We start from the raw sequence: 12537 nt of genomic DNA on the forward strand, positions 1-12537 counted from the left end.
GGTTTAGTCAGACAGATATTAGAGTCATTAAAAAAAATTAGAAGCGCGAGCTGGCGAGCTGCCCATTCACCCTGCTCCACTGTGGCTGATCTGTTACCTCTGCTGCTTTTCTGCCAGACTCCCATTTTCTTTCACCCTTGGGAAGAGCCACTTAGGGAAGAGCCATTCTTGATTAAGTACTCCTTAAAATAGTACCAAGTTTTAGTGGAGTAGTTCAAAGTAGCACTCTTCTATAGTAAAAGGAGCTTCTGCAACCAGAGCAACTCTCATTGTTGAGATCACCAGTGTCTGAGCTGGCAGGGAGCTCTGACACGAGGGCCTGAATGCTGTTCATAAAATTCATTGCGTCTTTTAAAAAAAAGGTCAGAATTCTCCTCAAAATAATATTTTCTTTCACTTAAAAAAAAAATGCAGAAGTACTTTGAACAAAAACGACTCCCTTTAGCATTTCCTTCCTTGAAGTTGTTAGTTTGCCAGACCACTGCGGGGATTGGACTGAGTTCCTTCTGCATACGGTTTAAATTCCATTTGTAACAGCAGGAGGCATATTTCCTTCTGAAGCATTTAAATGTTTTGTTAGGGGTTTTTGACAATCCTTGGTAGGTGGCTGCAGTCTCTCGCACACATTCATGTGCAGAGGACCATGTTGCATAGAATGAAAAGAATCACCATGCAGCCTGTCAAACTAGGCCCGGCTCTCCTGTAGTAATCCCTGTGTTATTTAGTTATAATAAAGAACTACAGTTCCCAGCAGGCAATGCAAGGGGTCACATAGGGGAACAGGAAGTGGCCAGAAAGAGCGGGGGAAGCCAGCCAGCCTGGTGTTCTAAGTCTGTTGTTTTAATAAATGTTCCGATGTTAAACCCATGCCAAGTTTGTCTCGTGATGAAGAACAAACATAACAATCTCCAGAGCTGGAGATACAGTAAACTCCTAACCACAGCTCTGTTCTACCCAAACAATGCAAGTTGGGCTGATGAACAATCAAATTACTCACAGAAGCTGAATCATGTACATGGAACAGTACAGCACAGAACAGGCCCTTCGGCCCACAATGTTGAGCCGACGCAGCTATTCCCTCCTACCTACAGAATGCCCATATCCCTCTTTTCCACTCATTCGTGTGCCCATCCAAGCCCCTCCTGAAGACCCCCCCCCCCCCCACCATGAATTTGCCTCCACCACCCTATCAGGCAACGCATTCCAGGCATCCACCACTTTCTCAGTAAAAAAAAAACTTACCTCTGCCTGCCAGCAAGAATTTAGGAGCCAGGAGGTAGTGTTGCAGCTATATAGGTCCCTGGTCAGACCCCACTTGGAGTATTGTGCTCAGTTCTGGTCACCTCGCTACAGGAAAGATGTGGAAGCCGTAGAGAGGGTGCAGAGGAGATTTACAAGGATGCTGCCTGGGATGCGGAGCATGCCTTATGAAAGCAGGTTGAGGGAACTTGGCCTTTTCTCCTTGGAGAGGCGGAGGATGAGGGGGGACCTGATAGAGGTGTATAAGATGATGAGAGGTATTGATCAGGTAGATAGTCAGAGGCTTTTCCCCAGGGCTGAATTGGTGGCCATAAGAGGACATAGGTTTAAGGTGCTGGGGAGTAGATATAGAGGAGATGTCAGTGGTAAGTTTTTTACTCAGAGAGTGGTGAGTGCGTGGAATGGGCTGCCGGCAACGGTGGTGGAGGCGGATATGATAGGGTCTTTCAACAGACTGTTAGATCGGTATATGGAGCTGAGTAGAACGGAGAGCTATGGGTAAGCCTAGTAATTTCTAGGGTAGGGACATGTTCAGCACAGCTTTGTGGGCTGAAGGGCCTGAATTGTGCTGTAATTGTTCTATGTTCTATGTTCTCTCACGTTTGTTCTGAACCTACCCCCCTCACCTTAAATGCATGCCCTCTCGTATTGGATTGCTCAATAATGGGAAAAAGATATTGCTTGTCCATCTTATCTATGCCCCTCATAATTTTATACACTTCCAACAGATCACCCCTCAGCCTTCACCGCTCCAGAGAAAAGCCCAAGTTTGTCCAGCCTCTCCTGATATCACATGCCCTCTAATCCAGGCAGCATCCTGGTAAACCTCCTCTGTACTCTCTCTAAAGTCTCGACATCCTTCCTATAGTGAGGTGACCAGAATTGCACGCAATACTCTAAATGCGGCCTAACCAGAGTTCTATAGATAGAATCAGGGGAGTTTGTTTGAAATCTGGATCTCACTTCTGGGCCAGTGTCTGGGTTGGTATACTTATGATAGTGAAATGGTCATGGTTTTGGGGGGCGATGAGTGCTTACCAACCTGCCCAGGTGAAACAAATAAAATTAAGGATGCCTGATAGGTGAGAATTGGAGTGAAGGAGCTTATGGGGATAGTGAGATATGAGGCGTCTGAAAACATGGAGAACCCGAGTATTATGTTTAACACCAGTGCTCTTAACCCGCACAGACTTGGCCTTCCATAAGTCGATATGTAAAGCTCATTCCCTGAAACTCTATTTCTTTATGTCACAAACCAGCAACAAAAGAAACACACTGAGCATGATTCAGTGTTAAAAACTATTTTATTAATCACTACTTATGATAATACGTAAAATAAAAGTAAAAATGTTAGTATGTTAGAATTCAAGAATGTTAAACCTCGAACGTTAACCCCAAAACTAAACTCTTCGTGTGTGTGTGTGACAAAGTCCAAAACTTCCAGTTCCGGAATGGTTCTTAAAGTTCAGTTCCGCAAGCCATAAGGTGAAACATGAGCGAGGGCTTCTTCAACAACCACCGTTGTCTGAAGATAAGATGTAGATGTAGAAAAACATAGAGAGAGTACATACGAAATCCAAATGTTCCACGATGGAACCCAAACGACACTTCAGTGTTTACTCGGTAGTGACTTGCTCACCCTGAAAAGCATCCGAACCGTGGTCGTCCACACACAAATACCTGTTTCCTTCTACAGGTCAGCAACAAAGTGAACTCCACCAGATTACTTCCAACTTCCATACATGGATTTCAGTGGCAAACACAGTTATTGTTTCTCATCCATCGATAGAGAAAAACAAGCAGGCTGGTGTCTCTCTCCCTTCTCTCTCTCTCTTCTTCTTCTAACTTCTTCTTCAACGTCATTACGTCCTTTATCTTCTATTGACGTAAGCACGCCCCACACACACATACACACACTCTCTATCTTAAAGGGACTTTCACTGAGTCCATAACATTTAACAAAAATGCAATATATCTAGGTAATAAATGGAAAATATGATAGTACTGTGGTTGAGAGCGCATGACGATCATGTAATTAAAATAGGTGTTAATGAGATTGGATATTTTGGGTCTATATCCATTATATTTTTACTTCGGTGTATAAGGACGTTTTGTAAACTGCTAAAGAATTTTAATCACATCCACATCATAAAGGATGTAACGTGCAATGTGAAGCAAAGAATGTGGAGACCTGAAATAATTGGGTAGGGTGTATGAATTTCCTATCCATCTGAAATCTGCACACTTAATAACTGGGTCAATGATAGCTGACTGCCAAAACCTGGTAATATCACACTGGTTAATGAAGCTCCTTATTGTAAAGTTTCAATGTTGTATGTTGTCAACAAAACACAACACTGAAAATATAATGAGATAGTTTGCAATGCTATTTTGTTTAAAGTGTGACTGAATCCAGTTATGAATTGATGTTTAAAAACTGCAAGTAACAGTGTAAATATTAAATATGTAAATATTACCAAATACAAAAATGTGTAGCTTTTTATTATAAATATGAGTTGTATAAGACATGGCACCTTTGAAAATGGTATCAACTGTGTAAAATTGTAACTGATGCATTCTCATATTGATTGTGTTCACATTACAATTACAGCTTTGGATATAAAGTCAAATCTCACCGGTTGTGAATGTAACCATGATGCTTTCTTCCATAGCAAATGTAAGCCAAGGCAGAGTTCAAAGTGGCTCCGAGAGGAAGCAATCCCTCACAGGGTCTTCAGCAGACATCTTTAAATCAACAGTGCAAGCAATAAAAAGTTATGGGAATTACAGGAACTGCACCATAGTGAGATCACATACCCCTCGGGCCAACTACGGCACCTGCATGCCTCTTGCTCCAAAGATCTTGGTTTTCCCTCTCTTTGTGCAGGTAACATTTAATGAAAACAGCTTCTAAGTAAAAGTATTGCAATGTTTGGCTGTTTTTGTAATGTACATTAGGGGAACTAAGGTGATATTTTATGTGACTATAGAAATTTCAGGGAGTAATGTTTGTTCCAAGTTTTGGACTACATTGCAGTCCCCAGGAAGTTTCCAATCTCACCTACCTCTGTGCCTCAGGCCACGCTACTTGCAGAGCTAAGCATGCAGGTGAGCTCTGTGCCCTGCCAGTTACACCCTTGCTTATCTGAGACCCATAAACATAACAGTTAATAATGTTCACTCCCAGTTATTGAGCAGCCTCAAGTCCTGGTAGGAATATGGCAGGTTAAAGAAAGAAGCAGATGTCCACGTGATGTCTGTCCCTCTCAGCAGCACTGTTGTCTTGAAAATAACTTCAGTGCAGAGTGATCTTTCTTTTTTGGGAAGTACACCCACACACTGAGGTTAGCTGTAATGGCTACAGTGGGCAGCAGCACATTAACATCCTCTTCTTTTTGATATGCAAACCTTAACTAGAACTTGTAGCAAAAATACGGACGGGGGAAATGGTTTCAGTTGTTTACTGGCTTATAATTAAGCTGCAATAGCTGTGAAAACCACCAGAACTTTTTCTTCACGAAGTTCACCGGTGTACCTGGGTGTTGTCTGGATTATTTTCTAGAAAAAAATACTTCTTAAGTGATAGAATTACTTTATTAAGAAATAGCCATGGAGATTCCTCTTGCTGACCCATTAGTAAGTTATGACTTACGTTATTACAGCAAATTTAAGTTGAAGCTGTCAAGTTGTTACAACTCATTTGCATTTTGTTTCGGCAGCCTCTGGACTTGTGCAACCCCGCACGGACACTGATCCTTTCAGAAAACATTCTTTTCCTTGATGCTAAAAGTCAACCTCTGAAGGTAGGTAAATCATGTTTTGTCATGAAGAACTCAAATGTGTTACGTACAGCATTTCCTTTTAAACTTTCCAATGCATCGGAATAGTTTATTTATGACCAGGATAATTATGTTCAAATGGATAAATGTGAACAATTGCAGAGAGAGGAAGCAGTAATGTATTTATGCAGCACTTGAGTCGCAGAATGTTGCACAGCATTTCACAAAGCACTGAAGTACTTTTGAAATGAGATAAATGATATAATTATTTTTGGTAGTGCTGTTTGAAGACTAAATGTTGGCACAGGGTACTGGAAAATTTTCATATGCCTTTCAAATAATGACATGGGTTCTCTTACAAATGAATTGGTTTAATATCTCATCTGAAAGATCGCACTTCTGACAATGTGACATTCCTTAAATAATGTTTGCGTGTCTGGAGAGGAATTTGTATTCACAACCTCCGATTAAGAAGTATCTCATCACTGACACACGCCTAAGAGTAAAATAATTAAATTATTCCTCTCCCTGGTTTGAGGGCAGTGGGCTGGAAATTTGGTTGATATAAAATAGTGGTTAGTCATTCTGAAGCAGTGAACTTCAAGAACACAGGATTTTCTGCCTCTCTGAACCTTGCAAGGTTTCAGTCTCACGGACACTGAATTATCTCGAGCACTTCGACAGTGTGGCCTGACGTCTTTTATTAGCCTTGATCCTTACTTGTTGGCAGAGTAGTTAGTCAAGGAGAGCATCAAAGCCAAGACCAACCCTAATGCCACATTGTTCACAAGAGCAGTTTCTAACAGTTTCAAAATTTGAAACTCCAGCTGATTTTGCCTCTCCTTTTGACCGAGGATACTGAATCCTTTACTTACTGAGATCAAAGTTGAACTTAAAACCACAAGAATTAACCTGACATATTTTCCAGAAACCAGGCAGGAGCTTAGAGAAAGATCTCCTACATGTCTCTATGTCCTGTATACAACACCTGATGTACAAGTAGTTATGCAAAACAATCTGCTGGAATATCTCGGCAGGTCAAGCAGCATCTGTGGGAGGAAAGGAATTGTCAACATTTCAGGTCGAATCTCTGCATCATGACCCTGTGTGTTGCTCCCGGTTGCAGCATCTGCAGTCTCTTGTGTTTCCAGTTACACACAAAGTTCAGGGGAGAGAACTTTAGATGTATCTGCAACTTAAAAGATTTTAAGTTGCAAGTACATCCAAAGTTCTCTACATCAGCATCACTGATGAGTGATGTGTGAGGCACCTCTCCTTTTCTGGGAAGGTTGTTTACCTGGTGCTGCCTTGCATCGGAACAAGGGACAACATGTGAGAATTTGAACTCTGGAGCTTTAAAGTGAATTTGCTGCAAGTTATTTCCTGCACTTCACACATTGTCATAGAATCATTTAGCATGGAAGCAGGCCCTTCAGCCCAACTGGTCCATGCTGACCAAGATGCCCATGAAAGCTAGTCCCATTTGCCTTTGGCCCTCTAAACCTCTCCTATCCATGGACCTGTCCAAGTGTCTTTTTAAATATTGTTAATGGTTCTGCCTCAACCACTTCCTCTGGCAGCTCGTTTCCATACACAGACCACCCTCTGGGTGAAAAAGTTGCCCCTCGAGTTCGAATTAAATCTCTCCCCTCTCACCTTAAATCTATATCCTCTAGTTCTTGATTCCCCAACCCTGGGAAAAAGACTGTGTGCATTCACCCTGTCTATGCTGCTCGTGATTTTATGCACCTCTATAAATCACCCCTCAGTCTCCTATGCACCAAGGAATAAAGTCCCAGCCTGCTCAGCCTCTCCCTATAGCTCTGTCCCTCTAGTCCCGGCAACATCCACGTAAATTTTTCCTGCACACTTACCAGCTTAATGGCGTCTTTCCTACAGCAGTACAACTGCAGTTGTACAACTACAGCAAACCATCTCAACTTCTACACTCAGTGCCCTGACTGATGAAGGCCAGTGTGCTGAAAGCCTTCTTCACCACCCTGTCTACCTCTGATGCTACTTAAACTTAGAACATAGAACAGTACACCTCAGGAACAGGCCCTTCAGCCTACCATGTCTGTGCTGACCATGATGCCAAATTAAACTAAATTTCTTCTGCCTGCACATGATCCATATCCCTCCATTTCCCATATGTTGCCTCAGAAAAATATGGATACAAAATCACGCTTCAAGTGAGAAAGGTACTCGCACAGAGAATGAACATTCTTTGGGACTTGGAAACAGTTCCACTGCTAAAAGATTGGTGCCAAGGATTTGACTGCTGAGTACTGTGGTTCTGTTTTATGTTCCAGCACATTCTGTGATTTATTGAGACTTGATAGCTGAGTTGGATTGCTTCCAGGAATGTTAAACCAAAGGCAGTAGTGCCTGTGACCCTTCTTAACTCAAAATGGCACTAAATTTCACTCGAAAAGCAGTCTTTCAATATTGTGTTGTGCTAAGACATGTTGAAACAAATATGAACCTGTTCAGACCATGTGTTCCTAATGCTGACTTCTCCATTTCTAATAACATGTCCTTATTGAAAATTGGATTTTATATTTGCAAGAATAAATGCACAGATAATCAGAAACTGGGCAGAGAATTTACATTGGAGCTTGCTTTTGTCAAGGAACCCTTGTCTGTAGAATAATACAACGTTCCAACAAAATAAATCCCATGTTAATTAATGTACATTTTTGTGTTGTAAAACAAATATGAAATGCAACGTGCATGGAGCCAGATGGACTTTTTTGTTCACACGGTGGAAGTTTGACATTTGCAGAAGGTGCTGTGCATATTTCAGAATTATTAAACACAAGTAAAACATGTCCGAGAATGTTTTTAATCAGAATCAGCTGGTATGTTATTATACCTCAGTATTAATGTTGAAGATGCTTGTATCCTAAGGGATCAGTTTTTCTCAGCTGAATGTTCTCAACACCTGAGGCCATTTAAGAGTAAAAGAGTTCAAATGCTTGGGACTATATTGTGCACTGGACAGAATAAATAAATGCTAAATCTGCTTTGCAAGCCAGTTTGCTTGAACAGGTTCAATGAGTAGCACTATATTTGGTGCAGTTAGCTAACAGACGCACAAGCATATGCTCAGACTTATGTATATTTTGCCAACTGTATTATGTTGTGAGTGTGTGGAGTAGCCCTGTGGATCACTGAGCAGAAGGTGAGACTCGCTCCATGTTCACCACAATGTGGTCAGAGCTAAATGAAAGTCAAAGAAAAACTCCAGATGTTGGAAATATGAAATAAAAACAGAAAATGCTGGAAAAATTTGACAGGTCAAGCAGCATTTGTGGAAGTTAACTTTTCAGGCCGAAGAACCTTTGTCAGAATTGGAAAGAGAGAAAGCAAGTTAGAATTAAGTTGCAGAGAGATTTGGGGAGGGTTGGATAAGACACAGGAAATATCTGTGGTAGGATGAGGCCCAGGTTGCCATGGCGATTGGATATGTCCTCTGGTCAAATGGATAAGTGAGGCAGGTGGTGGTTGTTATACAGACAAAGAGCGATATGTTGTAATTAGTTGGAGAGCTTGCAAAGCTGGTCAGGTGACACTAACAGAGAAAAATTGAGCCATTACAGATGGATGACTTACTGCAGAAGTGGCCAGTTCTAATACAGACAGAGAAAGCAAATTAAGAAAGCAGATTAAGTCCAGAAGACTGACTCAGCAGCTTACACTGGGCCTTTGCTGGAACAGTGTAGGAGGCCACACAGATAGGTCAGAGTGGGATTGGGACGGAGGATTACAGTTGCAGGCAACAGGGAACTCAGAACTGCCCTGTGGACTGAACCAGGTGCTCTGCAAAGCAGTCACCCGACCTGCACAGAGTTCCTCCAGTATAGAGGATGCCAAAAGCAGTAGGTTGGAAGAAGTATGAGTGAATCACTGCTCTGCCTGGAAAGGCTGTTTGGTCCCTGGATGGTGAGAGGGGAAGAGGTGAAGGGACAGCTGCTGCATCTCCTGCAGTTATGTGGAAAAGTGCAGTAGGATGCTGAGTGGTTTGTAGGGACAGAAGAGCGGACCCGGGAGTCGTGAAGGGAAAGGAGAGGGGAAGATGTCTCTGTCATTGTGTTGAAGCTGCCAGAAATTGCAAAGGATGATCTGTTTAATGCAGAGGCTGGTGGGGTAGGAGGTGAGGACCAGGGGAACACTGTCCATGCTCTGTCCAGGAGCGTGTCACGTGCCACTTCTGAACCCAAGTCTGAGCGTTGTCGAGGTGTTGCTGCACGCAGGCATGGGCTGGTTCATTCTCTGAGGAGTTGCAAGTGGAATTGACAATTGTGTATCTGTCAGCAAACATCCCCACTGCTGACCTTATGATGGCGAAGCAGCTAAAACTGGTTGGTCCTGAGATACAGCCCTGGTGAATCCCTGCAGCAATGCCCTGAGGCTGAGGTGATGAAGACTCAGGGTCTTGACCTGAAACATCGACAATTCCTCTCCCACCACAGATGCTGCTCGACCCGCTGAGTTCCTCTAGCAGATTGTTTGTAACTAATTCTTTGAGTCGCTGACCTTTCAGCATAATTCCATGTAATAAAAGCAGCGCTAGTGTGGTAATTTATTTCCAATTCTCCGCATCTGTATCATTTTACTTTAGGATGTAAAATGTTGAATTTTATTGTGAAGTTGTAGCTCATTCTGCGGCATCCTTTTTTATTCCAGTACAACTACTGTCTCGGCAGCAGGAGTGAATGTGTTTGGTGTTAGTTTTCTGTGGCATTTTAAAGAACGTATAATGTGAGTTAATAACATCAGGGCACAAATAGGAAATTCAGTCTCACCTGCCTTGGCAGGAAGTGCAGTCTCTCTTTCTGAATGACCAAAGCCTGCATCAAGCACTGTAGGTCTGAGACTGTGAGCCATGACAAACAGACCACAAACAGCAATGCTGCACCAGATATTTTGGGTACACTCGGTTGTGGTGTCAACGTTCATTTTCCAGGGAGTCATGAAAGGAGTTACAAATGGGTAAGTTCTTGCTTGATGAAGAGAGGGGATAACAGAGGCCATTCTAAAGAAGGAGTGCGCCAAAGGTTGAGTTATGGAGTTAGACAGCACTGAAACAGGCCCTTCGGTCCAACTCGTCCATGCCGGCCAAGATGCCTACTTGAGCTAATCCCACTTGCCTGCATTTGGCACATATCTCTTTGAACTTTGTGTCCACGTACCTGTCCGATGGTTTTTAAACGTTCTAATTGTACCCACCTTTATCACTTCCTCTGGCAGCTCATTCCACACACTCACCACCCTCTGTGTGGAAAAGGTTGCTTCTCAGGTCCCCTTTAAACCTTTCCCCTTTCACCTTAAACCTGTACCCTTTAGTTTTAGATTCCCCTATCCTGGGAGGACGGACTGTGACCATTCACCTTATCTATGGTCCTCATGATTTTATATATCGCTAAGTTCTCCCCAGCCTATTCAGTCTCTCCTTATAACTCATGCCCTCCAGTCCCAACCAGACGAAGTGGGGTGGTCCTGATGATGATAATAATGTGATAAAGATCTGTCCAGAAGATCAGATATTGAACTGGTGCAGATGGATCAACTGAATAAGAAAGGACAAAAGACAACTTGTGGGATTAGTTTAAAGCTCTCTAACAGCAAGCATGGTGTTGGATAGTGTGCTAACCTACAGATTGGAGGAGCTTGTAAGAATCATTTATGTAGACAAAGCAAACCAAATTGGTCAAAGTAGCTTAAAACATGAGTTCATGGAATGCATTTGGGACTGTTTCTCAGGACAGTGTGCATTGTTTTAGGTTTGGTGTTGTACATTGAGATAGGTTTTACACATTGGTTTGGTCAGCTGCCATTGAACGTTGGAAAAAGTGGGTAATTTTCTGCACACAAGATGTGCCTTTGGCGATGATCTTTGCATGCTCACTGGCCACAGGAGTAGTGACAGATGATTGGAGGGTGGCAAATGTTGTTCCTTTGTTTAAGAAAGGGAGTAGGTATAACCCTGGGACTTACAGACCAGTGAGTCTTTCTTCAGTGGTGGACAAATTACTGGAGAAGGTACTTAGAGACAGGATTTATGGGCATTTGGAGAAGCATAGGCTGATTAGGGACAGTCAGCATGGCTTTGTGAGGGGCAGGTCGTGCCTCACGAGCCTGATTGAATTCTTTGAGGATGTGACAAAGCACATTGACAAAGGTCTGGCAGTGGATGTGGTGTACATGGATTTCAGTAAGCTGTTTGATAAGGTCCCTCACGGAAGGCTCATTCAGAAAGTTGGAAGGGATGAGATCCAAGGAAACTTGGCTGTGTGGATTCAGAATTGCCCATAGAAGACAGAGCGTGGTTGTAGATGGAGAGTATTCTGCCTGGAGGTCGGTGACCAGTGTTGTTCCACAGGGATCTGTTCTGGGACCCCTGCCCTTTGTGATTTTTATAAGTGACTTGGATGAGGAAGTGGAAGGGTGGGTTAGTAGGTTTGCAGATGACACGAAGATCTGTGGTGTTGTGGATAGTGCAGAAGGTTGCTGTAGGTTACAACAGGACATCGATAGGATGCAGAGCTGGGCTGAGAAGTGGCAGATGGAGTTCAACCTGGAAAAGTGTGAAGTGATACACTTTGGAAGATCGAATTTGAAGGCAAAATACAAGGTTAATGGCAGGACTCTTAGCAGTGTGGAGGAACCGAGGAATCTTGGGGTCCACGTCCCTAGATCCCTCAGGTTGCCACGCATGTTGATAGGGTTGTTAAGAAGGCATATGGTGTGTTGGCCTTCATTAGTCGGGGTATTGAGTTCAAGAGCCGCAAGGTAATGTTGCAGCTCAATAAAACTTTGTTTAGACCACGCTTAGAGTTTTGTGTTCAGTTCTGGTCGCCTCATTACAGGAAGGATGTGGAAGCTTTCGAGAGGGTGCAGAGGAGATTTACCAGGATGCTGCCTGGATTGGAGAGCATGTCTTATGAGGATAGGTTGTGCAAGCTAGGGCTTTTCTCTTTGGAGTGACTGAGGATGAGAGGTGACCTGATAGAGGTGTACATGATGATAAGAGGCATAGATCAAATGGACAGTTAGAGACTTTTTCCCAGGGCGACAATGGCTAACACGAGGGGGCATAATTTTAAGCTGATTGGAGGAGGGTATAAGGAGGATGTCAGGGGTAAGTTTTTTACACAGAGAGTGGTGGGTGCGTGGAACGCACTGCCGGCAGAGGTTGTGGGGGCAGATACATTAGGGACATATAAGAGACTCTTAGATAGACACATATGTGAATGATAGAAAAATAGGGGGCTATGTGGAAGGGAGGGGTTAGATAGGTCTTAGAGCAGGATAAAATGTCAGCACAACATCGTGGGCCGAAGGGCCTGTACTGTGCTGTAATGTTCTATGTTCTAAGATTGGTGCTTGGGCCTCAGATATTTCTCAAATAATTACATAAATTATGAAATTTGAAATGGAAAGTCAACTATGAGGAGATTGCAAAGGTACTGCAAGAGGTCATTCAATTTTTTTT

The 12537-nt window shown here is 43.0% G+C and overlaps 1 protein-coding gene across 1 annotated transcript in view; it reads left to right on the plus strand.

The window, feature by feature from the left end:
* The window catches only part of LOC127582028 (regulator of G-protein signaling 3-like), a 224014-nt gene that overhangs the window by 91973 nt on the left and 119504 nt on the right, over positions 1–12537 (plus strand). The window contains 2 exon segments of the mRNA XM_052036961.1: positions 3933–4147; positions 4980–5063. Coding sequence (XP_051892921.1) covers positions 3933–4147; positions 4980–5063 — 299 coding nt within the window.

The sequence above is a fragment of the Pristis pectinata genome, chromosome 23, assembly GCF_009764475.1.
Source record: "Pristis pectinata isolate sPriPec2 chromosome 23, sPriPec2.1.pri, whole genome shotgun sequence".
NCBI classification, from domain to species: Eukaryota; Metazoa; Chordata; class Chondrichthyes; order Rhinopristiformes; family Pristidae; genus Pristis; species Pristis pectinata.